The following is a 22740-nucleotide window of genomic DNA, read 5'->3' as shown; positions in this document are numbered from 1 at the left end:
TAACTTTACAAAACTTTGAAGCTTATTATAGCTTTTTTTTATTATAAAAAATATTATCATTTTGACTTTACAGTAAACTGCCAGGTGTCTGCTTTCAAATGAGACCATAATTATGCTTTTAGTGCAAAGGATTCACAAACTGTATTTGTTTTAGTCTGAGTATACATTTCTTAGGATTTTTTCAAAATTTAGAAATCAGCTTAACAGGTTAATTTAATGTATTTATTTTAATTTCTTTTTACAATTGTCCTTGTTTTTATTTTAAATCACACACATAGTATTCTTATTTCTTATGCATATGTTATCACTACTTTAATTAATTTATAAATCTCTTTGAATTGCCATTGTGTATGAAATGTGCTATTTAAATAAACGATTTGGGTTATGACTATAACCCTTGTTCCCTGAGAAGGGAACAAGAAACTGCGTCGTCGAGTGACGACACTCTAGGAACGCCCTTAGCGTAGCGTGTCTGAAGCATGAATGAAATCTATCCAAGAGTTCTCTACACAAAGTAGAAAACACATTCCACTTCAGGCTGTACAGTCTCCTGGTTGAAGTAGCCCTGGAGCTTAGTAGGGTCTCGACCACACCTGCTGACCAAGGCCATTCTCCAGGTACCGAGCCCCCTCAGGGGCCAGACCCTGAGGCTCTATAGCTCTTGCCGGGCTTAGAACATCGTACCTCCTGCCTGCAACAGCAGATCCCTACTGAGAGGGACCTGCCATGGGAGGTCGACTAGCAGTGCTACATTGTATGAGAACCATACTCGGGTCGGCCAGTGGGGTGCCACTAGAAGTAGACTGACCCCTTCCCGACAGACCAGCTCCAAGACTCCCGACAGCAGAGTGATTGGGGGAAATGCATACAGACGCAGCCTCAGCCATGTCTGCATCATGGCGTCCAGCCTAAGTGAAGCTGGATTTGTATAAGAGAACCACAGTGGGCAGATCCACTTCCACTGGGCCGAATCTCTCGCACATGGCTTTCACCACCTCTGGGTGGAGACACCACTCCCCGGGCCTTAGTCCCTGCTGACAGGACATCTCCTCCCTGATTTTGTTCCTAGGGGACATACATTTCTCTGAGAGACGAGAGTTTCTCCTGGGACCACAGAAGGATCTTATGTGCCAGTCTTCATAGAGGGCGCGACCGTAGACCCCCTGATAATTTAGATATGCGACAAACGCTATTTTGTCTGAGCGTATCAGGACATGGTGGCCGCGGAGGTCCGGAAAAAAAGCTCCTTAGAGCCTTGAAGACCACCAGCATTTCCAGGTAGTAGATGTGCTAGGAGGAATGCCGGGTCTCCCATGGACCTCTCGCAAAGTGGCCGTCCATGACCGCATCTCAACCAGTGAGGGAGGCATCTATTCAAATAGTTTTGACATGATGCTCCCATCACTGGCCCCTGGAACAGGAACCAAGCTTTCCGCCATATGCGGAAGCTCAGGAGACCACAGAGTCACCTCTAAGCTTGTGATCGGGAGCAGAGTCCTCTCTGGAGGCTGTTTATTAGCTGACCACGGCAGGGCGAGGCACCTGGACGTCGAGGGCAGAGCCAGAGGGGACACTAAAAATATGATTAAAGTTATTCAACTTATTATACAAATAAAATATATGAATTAGGTCTTATTTAATTCTATAAACTATAATACTGATCTGCCAACATTGTCGCTATATGATAAATTAAAATAAGCTGATAACATCACTGTTTTCTCCAGTACGACTGTACAGCCAAATCTAATTTTGTCGCAATATTATCCTGTTTGACACTGTGAAGCTGCTTTGACACAATCGTGATTGTAAAAGCGCTATATAAATAAAGTTGATTGATTGATTGATTGAGAGTCCTGGGAGGGCGAGGGCAGAGCCAGAGGCCTGGGCAGCGAGGGCAGAGCAAGTAGCCTGGGCGGCGCTTTCAGGATGGCAGCAACCTCTGGAATGTTCTCTGGGCTCAGGATCCCCAGACTCCTCCTCCTTCTCCTCCTGCACCTGCGTTTCCATAGCCGCTGGAGACTCCGGCATGACGACCACCTTGTCCGGACACATTGGCGTGGCCGCCATCTTGTGAGCAGGTTCAGGTTGAGCAACCAGAGGACTAGAGGGTGCAGGAAACACAGGACTAGCGATAATCAACACAGGACCCAGGGAACACTGTGAGGGGCCAAGCTCCGTGGCCATCGGAGCTTGATGCACGGTGCCCCCTCCCAAAAAATATTTAGGGGAAACCTCATCCTCTACCTCCCCAACAGTGTAGGAGGACCCACTTAGGAGGTTCACACTGCAAGTCTTAAAGGGGTACTTCAGCGCTGGGAAGATGAATCTGTATTTAAACTGGGTCATCAATGTAGTAGAAATGTGAAATTATTTTCGAATTTGGTGCCTTCTAGACTGAGAAAAGACAGAAAATGTATTTTTGTCTCATGGGGATGAAAGACTACAATTCACAGAATGCTTCGCTGCCCTGTTAGGCCATTCCCAAAGCCACCTAAGTTACTGGATTACTGTGACTGAGTTGAAGACACTACAATTAAAACCTGAACGTGTCTGTTAAATATAATGAGTGAGTCACCGTGCGAGTTTTACAGCACTGAGCACTAACTGCAGGAGTGAGAGAAATGAGCTCGTGATGACAGCTGAGGTAATCGCGACTACACTCGCGGCATACATTCACAACGCAAGTTCAGTCTGGCGCTTTTCAGTTCATGCCTTTCCAAGCTTAACTTTCATAGAAATCAATTTGAGAAGTTAAAACACTTACATTGCTCACCATAGCTCCGTTTAAATGAGTGCCTGCAGCTGCCTGCTGAGTGTAACCCATGAGTGTAACCCATCCCCCATGCGTGAGTTCAAAACATGCGGAAATGGCTCCCTCTGCTGGCTGTAGTCTTTAGACTTATTTCAAACATTCCTCCTATGATGCTAATATCGTCAATTTGCATCATAGGAGGAATTTTTCCAGAAATAAAATGCATAAATCTCTTGTCTCAGGGGGATATAAGGAGGGAAAGCACAATCATTTGATTATACTTCAGGGTTTCTACTGATACAAAGCCATATGCTAATCGCTGAAGTAACCCTTTAATGCTCAATTAAGATTTTTTGCTCAGATCCAATTTTTTTTGTTTGGCTGTTCACATTACTTTTAAAATATAATTCATAATAACATCTTCAGTATTATTCAGAAGTCTAGTTTCAAATACTGTAATTCTTTTGAAGTTTTGGTGCTTTGTGTCACGTTATGTAGTGTAAATGATAAATTCCGTTTGACATTTGTGTTGGATACTGTATACAGGCCATCAGGGCACAATACAGACTTTATCAAACAATTTGCTGATTTTCTATAATAGTTAGTACTGGCTGCAGATAAAGTACTATTTTTTGTGATTTTAATATCCATTTAGACAATGAAAAAGACGCATTGGCATTTAGAGACATTCTAAACTCTATTGGAGTTAGACAACACGTATCAGGACCCACTCATCGCTGTAATCATACTTTAGATCTAATAAATGTCACATGTAGTAAATGTTGATACCATTGAAATTCTGCAGCAGAGCGATGACATCTCAGATCATTACCTAGTATCATGTATACTTAATTTAGCTAAGGCTGCAAAGCCGTCCCCTCACTTCAAATATGGCAGTCCTATCAATGCTGCGACTAAAGATTGCTTTGTACATAATGTTCCTCATCAGTTCCATCTCCTCAGCATTACAGCATTTTAGACATAGTTTCTCCAAGGCGCTTAAAGAATATTGAAGAAAATAATCCAACACTGTGGTAGAACGAGCACACTTGGGCCCTTAAAACAGCATCCAGAAAAATGGAGCGCAGCTGGAAGAAAAAAAAAACTGTAGGTTTTTCGCAATTTGTGGAAAGAGAGCATGATTGCATACAGAAAGGCCATAAAAACTGCTAGATCTGCTTATTTCTCAACTCTTTTAGAAGAAAACAAATACAACCCTAGGTATTTATTCGATACAGTGGCTAAATTAACAAAAAATAAAGCTTCAACTTCTGATGTTTGTAAACAGCACAGCAGCAATGACTTTATGAACTTCTTTAGTTGTAAGATTGATAATATTAGGAGCGAAATTATAACCATGCAGTTATCTACTACAGTATCAGTTCAGACAGAGCATTGTAGTGTCACTGAGGAAAAATACACTCATTCACTGCTATAGGAGAAGAATTGGCTAAACTTGTTAAATCATCAAAATCAACAACATGTATGCTTGACCCTATACCCACTAGACTATTAAAAGAGATGCTTCCTGAGGTCATAGATCATCTGCTTAATATCATTATTCATCCTTGACATTAAGATATGTACCAAAAACTTTAAGTTGGCTATAATTAAACCAAAAAATGCAACTTGATCCTAAAGAGTTAGTCAATTACAGGCCAATCTCAAATCTACCATTTCTATCAAAAATACTAGAAAAGGCAGTGTCTTCACAATTATTTTCCTTTTTAGAAAGAAATAGTATATTTAAGGATTTTCAGTCAGGATATAGACCGTATCATAGTACTGAGACTGCTCTCATCACAATCACAAATAATGTATTCTTATCATCCAATCGTGGTTGTAGCTCTCTATTAGTGTTACTCAATCTTAGTGCTGCATTCGATACTATCGATCACAACATTCTTTTGAACGGACTCAAAAATTATGTTGGCATTAGGGGAATTGCATTGGCATGGTTTAAATTGTTTATCTGACCGTTATCAGTTTGTAGCAGTAAATGAAGTGTACGTATGGAAAAGTAGTATGAAGTACCGCAAGGCTCAGTGTAAGGACCATTGCTTTTTACCCTGTATATGCTATCACTGGGAGATATCATTAGGAAGCATGGCATTGGTTTTCATTGTTATGCTGTCGATACTCAGCTCTATATTTTTTCACGCCCTGACGAAATTTACCAAGTCACAAGATTAACCAAATGCATAGAAAATGCCGATATAAAAAATTGGATGAATAGTAATTTCCTGCAACTTAATTCAGATAAAACTGAATTTTTAGTTATTGGACAAAAAAGCTCCACAAGTAGTAACTCTAACATGTCTATCTGTCTGTTGCCACCGCCATCCTTCACTAGTTTAGTTTAGCCCTGTCATGTTAATTAGTCATTATCTGTATCACCTGTCCCCCTCATTATCCTCCTCATCAGTGTGTGTATTTAGTTCCTCTGTGTTCACTCTGTCTTGGTCCGTCATTGTCAGCACACCCGTCTCTGTACCTGTCCTGACTGAAGTCAATGTTACCAGTGGTGAAGTACCATTAAAGTGTTGTTTACTAAAGTCATCTTCCTCGTCCTTCCTTATCTTCTTCTGTGTACATTATCATCTCCACTGGGGCCTGACAGTAACCTAGAATACTGTCTAACACTTGATGACTGCTCTGCCAAGCCCGTGTCGTCAGTGATGAACCTGGGTGTGATCTTTCATTTTAAAGCCACATTTCTAGCATCTGTAAAACTGCATTCTACCATCTTAAAAATATATCTAAATGATGGTGCATGCTTTCAATGCAAAATGCAGAACAGTTAGTACATGCGTTCATGAACTCAAGGCTAGATTATTGTAATGCTCTACTGGGTGGTTGCCCTGCTCGCTTAACCCCATGCCTGTCAAAGATCAGACAACGCCAAATTACTATTGTTCAACATTCACTGCTCATTTAAACGTCCCACTCTTACTTTATCTGGACAAACTCAGTATCATTAGACAGAATAAAGGCTCCAGCTTCGATATTTGAACACTGTTTATGATAAAACTGGGTTGCAGTGACATTAATTTCTTAATTTATGTCAGGAGTGCATAAATATCGATTTGTTATAAATGATATTTTGAATGAAATATCACGCACTCGTCTGCAGCGAATCAGCTGTGTTCACACAGCTCGCAAAGAAGATCTTTCAGTTTAGCTCTAAGTTCAAAAGCTCATATTTGGAGAAAAATTGATTTATTATAACATGTTTGCAAAATATTTCGTCATACAGAATACCGTTTATATTCATTTCTCACTGAATTATCCAATCTGAAAGAATTGGAACATGCACAGTGCTCTCTCTGTCTCTCCTCTTGATGATGTGCATCAGATATGAGTCATCAGTCATTCATTTGCTCACTGAGCTGTCAATAATCTTATGTGCTCAATGCTGCCCTCCGCATAATGTGCTCTTCCTGTTTGGACACTTCCTCATTCTGTCTCTGTGAAGAACGAGCCAATTCTACATTTCTACTCGTGAACTAAGAAGCTAATAAACACACGGTAACTATTTAGTGTGATTTTTCCTGTGATTTTGGCTATTTTATATCAATAATGGATGTTTACATTTACATGTTTGTTTATATTATGGCTGCTAACAAGTGTTCCTATTTAGCACCTAAACTCTGGAACAGTCTTCCTAGCATTGTTCGGGAAGCAGACACACTTTGTCAGTTTAAATCTATACTAAAAATGCATCTCTTTACTGTGGAATACATAGAACATTTTAAACTTACATTATTCAAATCAAATGACTGATTGTTAGGCTGCATTAACTAGGTCACTTCCCATAACACCTGATGTATTCGTTACATCATAAAAAGAGTGGCATCTACACTAATGTTAGTATCTCTGTTTATCCCAAGGTTTACTGCAGGCCCTGTGACATGTTGAAAGCCAGTCATGCTGCTGCATTTTGAATCCTTTCTAGAGGATTAATTGTTTAATTGCTTAATTGCAAGTCCAAACAGAAAAACATTGCAGCAGTCCTAGCAATTACAAGGGTCTGGACGAGAAGAAGTGTTGCATGTTCAGTTAAGAAAGGCCGGATCTTCCTGATGTTGTGCAGTGCAAACATAAATAACTGTGGTGTTTTTGCAGGGTGGTCTTTGAAGGTCAGCTGGTCATCAAAGAATACATCAAGATTCATGGCTGAACATGATGGGATTATTGTTGATTAATTTATCAAAATCTGCCGCCACTAGTTTGAGTTGCAGATAATATTCTTTCATTCATGCAAAGATATCCACCTGACAGTCTGAGATATGTAAAGCTACCATGGAATTGTCTGGTTGAAATAAATCAACAAATCATCAGCGCATGGTATGAGAAAACATGTGCCTGTATAATTGGTCCCAGCGATGTCATATCCAGCAGCCATATCACCCTGTAACCCAAGACTGGTTTCCCACTGAAGCTAAGCAGGGCTGAGCCTGGTCAGTACCTGGATGGGAGACCAACTGGGAAAACGTCTCAGGTTACGTACGTAACCATGGTTCCCTGAGAGGGAACGAGACACTGCGTTGAAACGCTACGGCAACGCTTCTGCGTGATGCGTCATGAAGCACTAGTGAAATCAGTCCAATAGCGAGGAGATACGTCATAGGCGGGTGACGTCATCGACCAGGAAGCTATAGAGCAGGGGTCGCCAACTGGCGGACTCCGGTCCGGATCCGGACCGCGAGATGCATCCATCCGGACCGCGAAGCCTTTTGACACACTGAAATAACTAAATGCCTAATGCGATTTAAAATAAATAAATAAATAATCACATTTATATCAGGCAGCTCAGTAGAACCGTTTTTCCTGTGTTGCCTATGTCGCGCATTTCCTATGTCGCGCGTAATGCGCTCGCGCGCATTATGCGCGAGCTCAGTTTTGAATCGACTCCTGACAGAAGAACTTCACGATGAGTGTATCTCTTGTAGCACTGGGTGAAATCAGTATGTACATGGAGGATTTGAGGGAAATATAATATAAATGTAATAGGCCTACATCGTGCAGCTCTTCTGTCAGAAGTCGATTCAAAACTGAGCTTGCGCGTATGTGAGCGTCCAGTGTGAGATCCTGAGACGCGCCCATGAGCTTCAGTCCGGTGTGCGGCTACGTTACTATGCTCACTATATGTTTAGACGCGCAGTGAAGAGACTGAAGAAAGCGGCGCGCAAAACAGAGGCTGAATCAGAAATTGGCCCCTTAACCCTCATCCACTATTCCCTACGTTAGTCCACTATTACAGTTCACTTGAAGGAGTGAATGAAAACGAGTGCGTGAAGTCGGACAGCTGTTGTGTGTACATCGGCTGTACATCGGCTGTTATTGCGGTGCAACATGTGAGTACACTCAAACATGTCCACTGTGGTTTCGGACGCCACTACAAATGGCTGTCCCCTCAAATAATGCCCTATTTAGGGTATAGGGGCGATTTCTGATTCAGCCATACACATTTTAAAGACCCCTTTATCCTCAGCAGTCTGAGGTAAGGGCGCAGAAAATAAATGAGCCAATTTCTCACATGCACTGAAGTTCAGACAATGTAGCTATATTCACTTTTTTATTATTATTATTATTATTTTATTTTTTTGGAACAAGGAATGTTTATGCTTCCATTCCATCTTTAAGTTCAACTCAGCTCAGCCTTTTGATAGGTTATTTACGTTTTTCTGGATTTAAAGGAACAGTTGAAATAAAGAGATAAAATATTTTGTGGACTTTTTCATTTTTCCAACACTGGTGGCACCTTATTTTTGCTTGTTTGTGTTTCTGGATGATATTGCAAATGATTTTTTACCAGTGCAATTTGAAGCACAGAGAGAGCAGTGCTGAAGATAGTCTCTACCTAACTAAATGTAGGCTATACATGTGAATGAACATAACATTATGTTATGAGATTTCTGTTTTGTTTTTTAACCAGGAGGGTTTGTGTTCATTGATTGTTACTGTTTATCTCAGTTCAGCAGAAAAAGCACTTTAGTTGCTAGTAATGTTGAAATTAATGTATTTTCAGTGCAGATTTAGAGATGAAGGCATTTTTTCATCTCTAAATCTGCACCATCATATTTTTGTCAGACATGGCTACTGGTTGAATTAGATATTTTGTACCAAAGCAAACAGAATAACCTCAAAATTAAATACATTTTTTGAAGGATTACCTATGTTTGCTTTAAAAAAATGAAAAGACATACTTTATCTATATGAGAACATATTATATTTTGTTCAATAAAGACATTTTAATCTACACTAATTTCTTTAGTCTGGCAAAAAGACATCGATTCATGTTTTTAGGTATATAACTGTCCGGACCTCGGCCGGTGAGAAGGTTTTTTTTCTGGACCCCAAGCTATTTTAGTTGAAGACCCCTGCTATAGAGCATACCCGGACCAAACAGTCATTAGCTTCTGAAAAAAGCCGTACAAGTCGATCACAGGCATGCCGGGAGTATGGCATAGTGACAATAGATGAGACGATAGCGTCTCGTTCCCTCCTAGGGAACCATAGTTACATACGTAACCTGAGACGTTCCCTTTATCGAGCTGCATTGAAACGCTCCGGAACTCAATACCCACGCCGCCATAGTCCCAAATGTCTGTATATGTGAATTACTCAACCCAAAAACACCCGGGACCCTGGGGTAAAGGCTACGTCTAGACTGTAAAACCTCACAAACATGTGCGGAGAGGACCACCCTGCTGCATCACACACCTCTTGAATCGAAACTCCTGATATCAGAGCCATAGAGGCCGCCATACTCCTGGTTGAGTGGGCTCGGACCTTTAATGGTGAAGGCTGTCCGGCCGACTCCTACGCTAATGAGATAGCCTCGACTATCCACTTGCTCAGTGTCTGCTTTGACACCTGTTTTCCCTTACTCAGGGACCCAAAACACACAAACAGTTGTTCTGACTTTCGCCACAGGGCAGCTCTGTGGACATACGCGTCTATGGCCCTTACTGGACAGAGCAGATTTAGCTTCTCTTGGTCTTGATCAAGAAATGGAGGCGGACAGAACGCCTGCAGCATCACTGGCCCTGCTATATTAGTCGGGACCTTAGGCACATACCCTTCCCTCGGGAAAAGGAATGCCTTCACCATTCCAGGTGCGAACTCACGGCAAGAGGGCGCTACTGACAGAGCCTGTAGGTCTCCTACTCTTTTTAGAGACGAGATGGCCAGAAGGAACACAGTCTTTAATGTAAGAAACTTTTCTGACACCTCTTCTATTGGCTCAAACGGGGCTAACATAAGGCAAACGAGTGACCCAAGAGTGTCTCCTTACCGAAGCATTCTTTAATGGAGTATGGTAGGCTGATATAGCCGCCACATACACCTTCATAGTTGACGGGGGTAACCATGCGGATCATTTTTCTTGCAGAAACTCAAGTACTGAGTCAACCGGGCAATGAACTGGTTTAAGGAATGGCCTGTGCACCAGACGACGAAAACTCTCCATTTAAGGGTGTAAAGGTTAAATGGAGGTCTCTGGAGATTAAAGGTCTCTCCGTGGCCACCAGGGCTGCCATAGAGCGGCCGATGGATTTGGCCGTCTCCTTGGTGGCCCGAAGAGACAAATCTGCGGCTCTCCTGATCTCAGCTATAGTTTCCCTCCCCACTTCTTCACACGCGTCATCTATATCCCTCAGCAGGTCTGCTTGATATGCTTGCAGGACAGCCACTGTATGTAAACAGGCGGCTGTCTGACCTGCTGCCGAATACACCCTACCCACTAAAGCCGAAGTTGTTCTGACCGGTTTAGTGGGCAGCTGCGGGGCTCTAAGCGACGATGCTGACTCAGGGGAGAGATAGCTCGCAAGCATCTCTTCCACCCGAGGCATCGCCGCATAACCATGGGTCTTCAACCCAACGATATTAGAATATTCGCACATGGCGGGATTGAAGACCCTAAATGATGCTGGTTTCGACCAGGACCTCGACACCTCGGTGTGGAGGTCCGGGAAGAACGGTAAGCCCCGCTTTGGAGGTTGTGAATGTGATGGTAAAATTTACTCTGCTGACGAGTTTCTTGACGCTCAGCCGGCCAGTCTAGACTTAATCTGGCTATGGCGCGAGTCACAACCTCCAATAGCTCCTCATGATCGTGTGTGTGTAATGGCGGCATGGGGAGATCATCATCATCTAGGCTCACAACATCCAGTTCCTCGGAACTGGAGTGCTGCTGCGCCTGTGCCTCAGTGCGAGCGGAAGAAACCGCAGAGTGTGCTTCCAACTCGCGAACTGAGACATGAGATCCAGCGGGGAAGGGCAGAGATAGGGGATCACCTGTCTCTAACCCCGCCACTAGATCCATCTGCGATCCCCAGGACGCGAGCCTTCGCTGCGCCTTGGCAACAGCGGGACCCGAGCCCTGAGGACTGCGAGCCAAAGCACTCTCTTCGAAGAGTGCCCAGCGTGATCTTAATGTTCGCATAGGGAGTGTCTCACAATGCTCGCAGCCAGCCCCCTCGAGAGCTGACCGGGCATGCTCGAGCCCTAAACACATGACACACAAGTCGTGTGTATCCCCACCTGTAATGTAGCGTGGGCAGGGAGTGACACAACGCTTGAACTGACTGCTCGCCATACTATCTTTCTTTTTCTTTTTTGACAGACACACACAATAAATGGACATATAATATTCACATAGAGCACTTGTGAAGGCACAGAAGCTAATGACTGTTTGGTCCGGGTATGCTTTATAGCTTCCTGGTCGATGAAGTCACCCGCCTATGACGTATCTCCTCACTATTGGACTGATTTCACTAGTGCTTCATGACGCATCACGCAGAGGCTTTCCCGTAGCGTTTCGACGCAGCTTGAGTTCCCTCGATAAAGGGAACCAGGTAGCTGCTGGTAGAGGTGTTGGGGAGGCCAGCAGGGGGTGCTCACCCTGTGGTCTGTGTGGGTCCTAACACCCCAGTACAGTGATGGGGTCACTGTACTGACAAAGAGCACCGTCCTTCGGATGAGATGTTAAACCGAGGCCCCGACTCTCTGTGGTCGTTAAAAATCTCAGGATGTCCTTCAGAAAAAGAGTAGGGGTGTAACCCCGGCATCCTTGCCAAATTTGCCCATTGGCCCCTGTCCATCATGGCCTCCTAATCACCCCCCTCTCTTGATTGGCTTCATCACTCGGTCTCTTCTCCACTAATCATCTGGCGTTCTGTCGCAATATGGCTGCCGTTGAAATCATCCAGGTGGATGCTGCACATTGGTGGTGGTTTGAGGAGATCCCCCCCTTCAATGTAAAGCGCTTTGAGTGCCTTGAAAAAGTGCTATATAAATCTAACAAATTATTATTAAATTATTATTATTATGGGATATGGAGAAAAGGAGGGGTCTAAGAACTGATCCCTTAGGTATCTCATTGACCAGTTGATGTGCTAAGACAACCTTGAAAGACCTACCTGTGAGGTAAGATTTGAACCAACAATTTGGAGTTTCAATAATGTCCATTGCAAACTCTTTGATACTCTGCCCTTTGCCAGTTTTATTGACTCTTCCTTTTCCCCCCATTAAATTCAAGCAAGCTTGGGTACCCCTACTGCTTAAAAAACTAAAAACTTATAAAAAGTTACAAATAATCCCACAGTAGCGGTACAGACAGCCAGGTGGATATATTGGCATGAATGAAAGAACATCACCTGCAACTCAACCTAGTCAAGACAAGATTGTCCTTTCTTAGCTATTCCGAAAATACAGCTAGATTAATCAACGAAATATCCCATCAAGTTCAGCCAGAAATCATGGTGTATTTTTTGATAACCAGTTAACCTGTGGGGGAAAAAAATAAGCAAGGCAAGTTTATTTATATAGCACATTTCATACAAAATGACAATTCAAAGGCAATTTTTTATGCTTTGCATAAAAATAATAATAATTAAAATAGTAAATAATTTAAAATAAAAACAAAGATTGACAAAACAGTTGTAAAGAGAATTAAAAAATACAAAACTCTGAACCCCAAGTTGAGGTACACAAACTGAGACCGGCAAGACCACATTGCAAAAGCAGCACAGTTATGCATGTTTGCACTGCACAACATCAGGAAGATCTTGCGCTTCTTAACCGAGCATGCAACACAACTTATCTTCCAGAGCCTTGTCATTGCTAGGACTACTGCAATGTTTTTCTAATTAACAAATAATAATAATAAAAAAACTCTAGAAATGATTCAAAATGCAGCTGCATGACTGGCCTTCAACAGCCCAAGAGAGCCTACATCACTGTTGTTAATCTTTCTGCACAGGCTACTGTTTGCTGCTTGTATCAAGTTCAAGAAACTAGCAATTGCCTACAGGTAAACCACGGGCTCCACAGCCTCCTACCTCCATTTTCTCTTATGAGTCTACATCCCCCAATGCATTCTGTAAATGAGTGGCAACTCTTGGTACCATCAGAGAGAGGCACAAAAGGTTGTATCATCATAGTTGCACTTACCCCAGTCTCTCTAATCTACACTCTGGATTCTGTAGTCCAGATGAGAGTTCCTTTACTCCTGAATCCTGCAGATCATTGCTTTTCAGCTCCAGGTCTTTCAGATGTGAGTAAGATGATTTCAAAACTGATGCTAGATGTCCACAGCTTGCCTCTGTGAGACCACATTGCTTTAACCTGTAGAAAGAGGTTAATTACATTACATACCTAATGACAAATCTGAACTCTCGAACAGATATAAAAGACAATACTTACTTGAGTTTCTGAAGTTTACAATTTTGACTACTAAGACCAGCGCAGAGTTGTTTTACTCCAACCTCTCTTATCTTATTATAGCTCAGATCCAGTTCTGTCAGGGATGAACTTTTTGATTTGAGAGCTGAGGCCAAATATTTACAGGATTCTGATGAGAAATTACAGCCAGAAAGCCTGAGAAGCAGAAACAAAAGTAACTAATCAATAAGCATTGTCATCATGACTTTGCGTAAACATACAAGTTACTTTCTAAAGCCAAGTGGCGTGTTATCTGTACGCCTTTTGAGCTATGTGCATGTATGTCTACGCCGTGTGATTCTGCGTGAATATCTATGTCGAAACAAACTATTATGTGTGTGGGTGTGTGTGTGTGTGTGTGTCCACAATGTAAAGGGATTTACAAACATACTAAATTAAGTTTTTTTGAAAATGTAAAAATGCACAATGTTTTTTGTGATGGGTAGGTTTAGGGGCTGTGTGTGTGTGTGTGTGTGTATGTGTGTGTGTGTGTGTGTGTGTGTGTGTGTGTGTGTGTGTGTGTGTGTGTGTGTGTGTGTGTGTGTGTGTGTGTGTGTGATGGGTAAGTTTAGGGGTAGGGGCAGTGTAGGGGGATAAAAGGAAATGGCGTTGATAAACACGCTAAAAAGTGATTATGCGTCTTGATAGCATGGCAAAATGGCATACGAATTGACGTGTCATACACATATTCTAGTTGGTTAAAGAATTGCATTGAAACGAATTGCATTGAATGGATTCCTAAGAGTTGAAGCATCAAACAGCACTTACAGCAATAACTACTGTGGGCGTTCTGGAGCAATATGGCTGCTGTCGCATTGGTGGTGGTTGAGCGGATTCCCCCTTCCATTTTAAGCAATTTGAGTGCCTTGAAAAGCACTATATAAACGTGACAAATTATTATTATTATTATTATTATTATTATTATTATTATTATTATTATTATTATTATAACTACAGTAATCCATACAATCCCAATGGATGAATCAATGTCTTCAGGAGTGAATCGATAAATGTTTGTAAGAAAAGTTGATATGCAACTGTATATTTTAATGTAACTTAAAGAGTGACGTAAGCACATGAGAAACTAGTCACGTGTATGTTGGATGCTGTCAGTTTTTTTTATTGTATTTCTTTTTTATTAATGCTCACAACAGTATACAAACAATGACATAAAACTTGATAATAGCAAATAATAAGAAAAAAACAAACAAACAACAACAACACAGGAAGACAGAGTTGGCAGTTCTCAAAGCTTACCCAAGAACGTCATGAAAGCTTTAAGCTTCTTTACTCATTCATGCCTTGGTAACAGTTGGTCGGATACGAAAAGATAAGTAAATTATGAGAGCATTTCTGTTTGTAGTTTTTCTTATAATAAATAATAAATAAATGCATATTAAAGGTAGGGTAGGACGGACTGATCTAAAACACTTTTGTCCAAACGAGTAAATATCTGTGTGGCTTTTCAACGATGGTGAGAACTGAGGGACCTGAAAAACGTCTCATTGCTGACTGTATTTCTGCTGGACAGGTAATCTTTCATTTTGATTATACATTTTTTTTGGTTTATGTTTTCATGAAGCATGTATCAAGAGCACATGAAGCTGCCTAATATAGCTAACATAACATTACTTAGCATAAAGTTACAATATTATACACTTAGCCATTAGTAGAGATTATAAATACTCAATATGCTTAGCTCAAGTTGATCACTGTTGTGTTGAATTGCGCAAAATTTAACTTTAGATAACAAAATGCATGTGTAAAAGCTAGTACACCGCATCCAGGAACTTTTTTTAGAGCTAAGTTAGCTTTAGCTACTACTAATCAACAATGCTTTCATCATGGAAACTCTTACATGCAAAACACAGTATATGAATCTTACACGAAATTCATCTTCATCACAGTATAACTGATGTTATTGAAAAAACATGATGCTACCCGTTTTCTTTGCCTTAAATATATAAATATAACTAGCTTGTTACCAAATCAAACAAAAATATATTTTAAACTTTAACATTCTAGCTTGATAGTGAGTACTAAAAGACATCTTATTTGTTTATATTCATACTGATAAAGTTCGATTTTTTATTACATGGGATTCTGACATGATGCCACTACATGCACACCTCAGGTCAATAATGCGTCTTCCAGCTGATTGGTCGGTGAGGCGCGTTCATGTATTTTGGGGGCGAGGCTTTGGAAAGAGCCCAGAAGGGAGAAGGTGGAGTGAATGGAAATAATGAGCTGTCTTTAAAGCAGTCAGGAGAGGTCTACAGACACTAATTTTTTATACTTTCTTTTTCAGAGTACTTACATTTTAATTATGTATTGATATATGATATATGATATGTGAAAATGTTTTTTAACCAATTCCTACCTATTCTACCTTTAATACAGAATAGCAAAAGCCATGGGATTCCTCTTAAAATCCATTAGTGAAAATAACGAAAAATAAGAAGAGGGAGGAGGAAAAGCCAAACCAGAGAAACAAAAACAGGGACAAAACATGCTTCTCTCTGTCAGGATGTTATTTTTTTAAATAAAAAGTGTATTTAAAATAAAATAAATACTTTTTTGAAGTTGTTTTTCAAATAAATGTTTCAAAGTGTTTTCATTGTACTTACCCTTTAACTACAAAGGATAAATACCCATTAATTCAAAAAAGACTAAAAATACAGCATAAATACTTAATTGTTAATTTTCCTGATAGTTACCCTTTCATTCCCCATGTATTACATATTGTTCCCTTATACCAACACATATACGTAATTTATAGTTACGCAATAATCACTGAAAGTTACACTGTAAAAGGTTCTTATTAATTTGTTTTAATTCCCAGGCTGTAATCTAAAGCATTATTGAAAAGGGTTTGTAAAATATACTAAAATGTAAAAGATACATACTGAATACTTAGACTTACCCAAGTGTTTGTAATTGACAATGTACACTTGCTAGTTCACCCATGAGGTGTCTCACTCCAGACTTTTCTAGTTTATTGTTGCTTAGATCCAGCTTTCTCAAAGGTGAGTTGAATGACTTGAAAGCTGAGGCCACTATTTCACATGCGTGAAATGAGAGATTAAAACAATCCAATCTGCATACAAGAGTACATTGGACATATGATGTTTTTGTACAGTAAGTTGTTCAGTTAAACCATTAATATTGCTACTGTGTGCATTTAAATGTGACGGCCATTCTAACAAAAATAGCTTTTAAGTAATTTGTGAAAAATTAAAAAATAAAGTCTCACTTGGCTGAAAAAAAAATTAATAATGTGGTAACACTTTATAATAACGTTCAGTTGTAAGTCATTTATAAGTGGTGTGGGATTACAAATTTATAAATTGTTATATCAAGGTTCCAATGTAATAGTATACTAACAGTTTGTTATGTACATAATGCTTTACAGTTTAGAGGTTTCAGGTTGACTACATTCTAAGGAGATCAAGCTAATCAGTCTTTTGTCTTTATGCACTTCCTGATCTATAAGCATATTGTCAGTGATCACATTTGCATCTATTCATCTGATTGGTACTGTTATGCTGATAGGATTAGGACTGGTGACATGGAAATGTATGGGGTGTGTCCCTTTTACCTGGGCAGCATGTGCATTCCTTTGTTTAGATTGTCTCCCCCTTTACTGTGTAAATCCCTCCCCCTGAAATGTGGATAAATTACAATGTATACTTTCAAAATTAGACTTGGACGACTGCAGCCACAGACGGCACGTGTGTTTCTCAATAAAGAGGAACGCCTGCCCGAAAGATATACCCAAACTCTCCTGGTCTTCACTTCTGAGTTTCCAACAGTGGTTAGTTAATTATGAACTTGTCATTTACAAAACATTCATAAATGATTATCAAGTGATATGCTAACATTTTATGAATGTTTAGTAAATTCCGTTGCAAGTCATTTACAAGTGATTAGTTAATGATGAACTAATGATTTACAAAACATGACAATGCATTTCATAAATGTTACTTTTTTTATGTTTTATAGATTCAGTTATAAATTATTTACAAGTTATTAGATAATGATAAACTAATAATTTACAAATCATGATTATACATTCATAAATGATTAATATGCTAACGATTTACAAATCTGTCATAAGTTAGGCCTATCTTTTAAAAAATTGCATTTCAAAAAATAATCAAACAGATTCTTAGTAAATGGTTAAGTTACTAGTTTATTACTAATTGTTATTATTAATCACTGAAATGTCAATATACCATTAGCTCAATAAATTGTTAATCATGAACAAATGATGATCAAACCATTAGTAAATGATGAGTAGCCTATATAATGCATTGATGCATATCCCAATGCATCAGATCAAGACGCATTAATTGTTTGCATTTGTAAAAGTAGACATGATTTTATAAATATAAATAGGCTACTTTTTATTGCAAAACTGACCAAAAACAGTATAAAAGTATTAGCTTATGTTGCATTCAAAGTTTTCTGAAGTCATACAATATCTTTATGTGGAGAACAGAGTTAAAGAATCTTAATGTTTTAATCATTGAAATGATGATCCCTTTATGAACGCATATTTCTCCTATTTATCATTAAAATAATACTCCAATAAAACTCTTTAGCATGATGCAATCGGTCACATGACACATGAGAGCCAATGGCATTTTACAATCAAAGCTGACGTAATGACGCAATTGGTCACGAGACACACAACAGCCAATGCTGTCAAAGCTGACGTGACGTTTCTTCCAGGCAGCAAATTTTGAAATGTGTAAATCATTAATCATCGGCCGGTGGATGGACTCGACGCTCTGATCGCTTCTGGGGATTTACTTCACACAAACCAATCGTTTGGCCTCGGGACACTTGGAATATTTGTACTTTTTGAATAAATTGTTCCTGCAGTCGTATCTGCCTGTTTTTTTATTTATTTATAAAACACAAATGGGTAGGTTTAGAGAAGGGATTGGTTATGTGACAAATAGGAGTTAAATGCTTACAGTAATTAGATGAATGACCTATTTACACATTTCTATTGCAACAGGTGAGGAATAACAGAATTTAATTTTCACATTTAACGTTACATTTGTTGTAGCAATCAATGGATCCATTTGTAATGAGTGAGAAATATCTACAAATGATGTGTAAAACATTTACAAGTGATGAATATTCTACACTTTAGATTAGGGACGCAGAAAGCGTTGTAAATGCTTTGTATACGTGTACAGGTCGTTTGTAACGGGTGATAAAGATTTGTAAATTATTTATTCATGCATTTACAACATCATCTCTAGCAGGTGATGAACACTGTGTAGTGTGTACTTTAATGTAAATGCTGACTGGTGAGGGTATAGACAGCTGTCTTCTCTGACACGTGCACCTGATGCTTCACTGGAGGGTAAACCAGTTCACATTATCACTAGACCCCTCACAGAACACCAGTCTGACCCATTGAGTGAAAGGATTTAACTTAACACTGCAATCCCCTGACTTTAAGTCATTCTAAAATGTTTATTAATTTGACAACAAGTAATTTATCATTCTTTGAAAAAATAGCTTTAGCATAAATGCTTTTTGAGGGTTTTAACAGATCAGCTTAAAATTTAATGATGCATCAATAAATTATATATTAATTTTTTTCTAATGATTTGATCATCATTTGTTCATGACTTGATATAATGGGAAACTGACATTTCAGTGATTAATAATATATTAACTAGTAACTTAATAACCATTTACTAAGGATCTGTTTGATTATTTTATTATATGCTATTTTTTAAATATAACTTACCACAGATTTGCAAAATGTTAGCATATAATACTTAATAATTTATTGAATGTATAATCATGATTTGTAAATGATTAGTTTATCATTATCTAATAACTTGTAAATAATTTATAACTGAATCTACAAAATATACAAAAAGTAACAATTTAGTAACATTTATGAAATGCATTGTCATGTTTCGTAAATCATTAGTTCAGCATTAACTAATCAATTGTAAATTCCTTATAACTGAATCTACTAAAAATAATTAACAAATCACTCATAAATCATTTATGAACCCATAGTCATGTTTCATAAATCATTAGTTAATTATTTACTAATCACTTGTAAATTACTTGTAACGGAATTTACAAACCATTCATAAAATGTTATCACATCACTTGATAATCATTTATGAATGTTTTGTAAATGATAAGTTCATCATTAACTAACCACTTATGAAGGACTTACAACTGAACGTTATTATAAAGTATTATCTAATAGGGTGTAAATATCTGTATGTGTAGCAGTGTACATATTATAAACTATTTGTAAACAATATACATAATTAATAAACACTGACCTGGCTATTTTGCAGATTCTGAGCACTGGTAGCAGTCTTATCTGGTTTTCTGTGGATGTATTGAACTTCTTCATGTCGAACTCCTCCAATACCTCCCCAGATTTCAGCAAGACATAAGCCAATGCTGACCATTGTTCTGGCTCCAACTCACTACCCAAGAGTGTTCCTGATCTCATGGCAGTCTGAATTTCTTTAACAAGAGTGTTGTCATTCAGCTCATTTAAACAGTGGAACAGATTAATGATTCTCTCTGTTGATTGTTCCTGTTTGATCTTCTCTTTGATGTAATGCACTGTCCTGTTTTTATCTACACAGGGTTTACATGAACTGTCTGTGATAAGAAGGTCTTGCAGGAGAGTGCAGTTAGGGTCAACAGAAAGGCCCAAAAGGAAGCGAAGGAAAAGGTCAAGATGTCCATTTTCGCTCTTTAAAGCTCTGTCCACTGCACTCCAATGTACAGCAGAAAGATCTGTGGGTGCATCTTTTTCAAGAACATTTTCCCCATCATTAACACATGCAAAATGAGCATATATTGCTGCCATATACTCCTGGTAGCTCACATGAACAAAGCTATAAACTTTCTCCCTGTACAATCCCAGCTCTTCTCTGAAAATCTCTGTGCACACTGAATACTCTGAGATTTTCCTTGCTTCAATGCCATACTTCTTCAGATCATCTTCTTGGAAAATAAACTTGTGTTTCTCCATTTGCTGGAAAGCTAGTTTTCCCAGATTCATAATCAATGTTTTGTCAAAATCAGACAGTTTCTTTGGGTTACTGGCATCAGTTCCGTTGAACTTCTTATGCTTGAGACTGATCTGAATGAGCAGGAAGTGAGTGAACATCTCAGTCAGAGTTTTGGGTATTTCATCAAAGTTTCCATCACTCATCATATTTTCTAGCACAGTAGCAGAAATCCAGCAGAAGATGGGCATGTGGCACATGATGTAGAGGCTCTGATATGATTTTATGTGTGTGATGATTGCACTTGCCAGCTTTTGATCACTGATTTTCTTCCTGAAGTATGCTTCTTTTTGATGGTCATTGAACCCACAGATCTCTGTGACCCGTTGGACACACTCAGGAGGGATACGATTGGCTGTTGATGGCCGGGTGGTTATCCAGAGGAAAGCAGAGGGAAGCAAATTCCCTTTGATGAGGTTTGTAAGCAGCACATCCACATCAATTTTCTTATTTACATCGGAGCAGTAGTCATTCTTATGGAAATCAAGAGGATGCTGACAGACTTCTAAACCATCTAAAATAAAAAGCATTTTCAGTTTTGAAAGATTTTCTTCTTTCACCTCTGGAGCATATTGTTGAATCAGCTGTAGAAGACTGCAATCCTCCTTTTTCTGGTTGAGATCACGAAATGGTAGATGGATTATGACTTCGATATCTTGGTTTGTTTCTCCATCCGCCCAGTCTAGAATGAACTTCTGCACTGACACATGCTTTCCAATGCCAGCTATGCCCATCGTCAGGACTGTTTTGATTTGTTTTCTTTGTCCTGGCAGAGTCTTAAAGATGTCATTGCATGCAAACAGAGCTTTGTCTCTTATTTGGGAAATCCCCTCAATCCTCAACACCTCATGTTCATTATTTATTCCTCCACTTCCACCATCTGCCATATGAAGATCTGTGTAGATATCCTTCAATAAACTCTGTTTACCTTGAGATGAATTTCCTTCGTTTAAATGCTGACATTTGTTCTTAAGCTTTGCTTTATTGGTGTCTGTGATTTTTTGAAGTGGATTAACTAGGTGAAAGTAAGAGATGTTTAGATGCTATTGAATAAGAAAAAAGCAAAACTATTTAAACTGAAAATTAATAATAGTCGTAAATTAATAATAAATACCATTTGACAGGAAGTGAAATGTGAGCCTCAGTGCTGCTTCTCCTCCAAAGCTCTCCATTATTTTCTGAGCCGCATCAGAGAGACTGAGCTCCTCTGGCTGATTTCCTAAGCATTCTGGGTAATCCTCAGATAGTTCTCTTTTGAATGTGTTGAAGACATCTGTTCCCATCTTCCCCATTATATCAAGAAGTAGGGTTTGACTAGCTGTCACATTAGATTTCTGTGGTAAAATAAAAGATTATACAATATAAATATTTTTTTATCAACCATGAATTAAATAAATGTTTGTTTTAAAATGTAATTATCTGTTAAATAACTGAATTAATTAGTATGTTTTAGAAAACGAACCACAGTGTAGAATTTACTGTGGCCTTGGTGCTCTTGCCCTGCACAGATGCTACAGATGTACATGTTATCTGTCTTACAGAACACCTCTTGAGCTCCATAATGCTGCCGACGGACTATTTTAGCAGGTTTGTACTCCACCTGTACTCCACCAGTGTCTTCCATCGACAACTCCCTGCAGGAATATTCAACTCAGTTAACATTAACTTAAATTAATATTTAGTCTATTTTTGTAAAATTCAACAGTGATTCTAGTTAACTTTACTTAACGTCTAAACTGAATTGTAACAATCTAGTAACCTCTACTATTTATCTATATTTATTTATAGTAACCTCTACTATATACTATATATTGTTCACTCAGAAACCCAAGTTAAGATTCATTGGTTTTAAAAAAAGAAATAGGTTGCTTTTATTACTCATTTTCTTTATTTGTATCAGCTTCTGACTGAATAATAAACTATAGTTGATGATTTAGTCAGAATTTAGGTCACCTCTTAAAAGCAACCTATGTAATACTTCCCTTATAATAATTTACAATTTTATGCAAACGCATCCCATAAACACCTTGCGGACCTTTTAATTGGGTTGATATAATCCCTATATTTGTAACAATATGTTTGAGTCAAACAGACTTTAACACTTAGCATGTAAAACACAATAATGGTAGCTATACTAAGTCAAGAGTAACGGCTTTTTCACACCGCAAGCGCGAGCAGCGCTTC

General features: G+C 39.0%; 1 protein-coding gene across 5 annotated transcripts in view; it reads right to left on the bottom strand.

The window, feature by feature from the left end:
• The window catches only part of si:ch211-201o1.1 (NLR family CARD domain-containing protein 3), a 68296-nt gene that overhangs the window by 9998 nt on the left and 35558 nt on the right, over nt 1–22740 (bottom strand). For all 5 annotated transcript variants that reach the window (XM_067449250.1, XM_067449247.1, XM_067449248.1 and 2 more), the window contains 6 exons: nt 22019–22190; nt 21671–21890; nt 19813–21571; nt 16404–16577; nt 13463–13636; nt 13211–13384 (listed from right to left, as the gene is read on the bottom strand). In XM_067449250.1, coding sequence (XP_067305351.1) covers nt 13211–13384; nt 13463–13636; nt 16404–16577; nt 19813–21571; nt 21671–21890; nt 22019–22190 — 2673 coding nt within the window. The remainder of the gene's footprint in view (nt 1–13210; nt 13385–13462; nt 13637–16403; nt 16578–19812; nt 21572–21670; nt 21891–22018; nt 22191–22740) is intronic.

This window comes from Pseudorasbora parva, chromosome 7, assembly GCF_024679245.1.
Source record: "Pseudorasbora parva isolate DD20220531a chromosome 7, ASM2467924v1, whole genome shotgun sequence".
Classification (NCBI taxonomy): Eukaryota; Metazoa; Chordata; class Actinopteri; order Cypriniformes; family Gobionidae; genus Pseudorasbora; species Pseudorasbora parva.
Note: the sequence above shows the minus strand (reverse complement) of the source record. Positions and strands in the feature narration are given on the sequence as shown.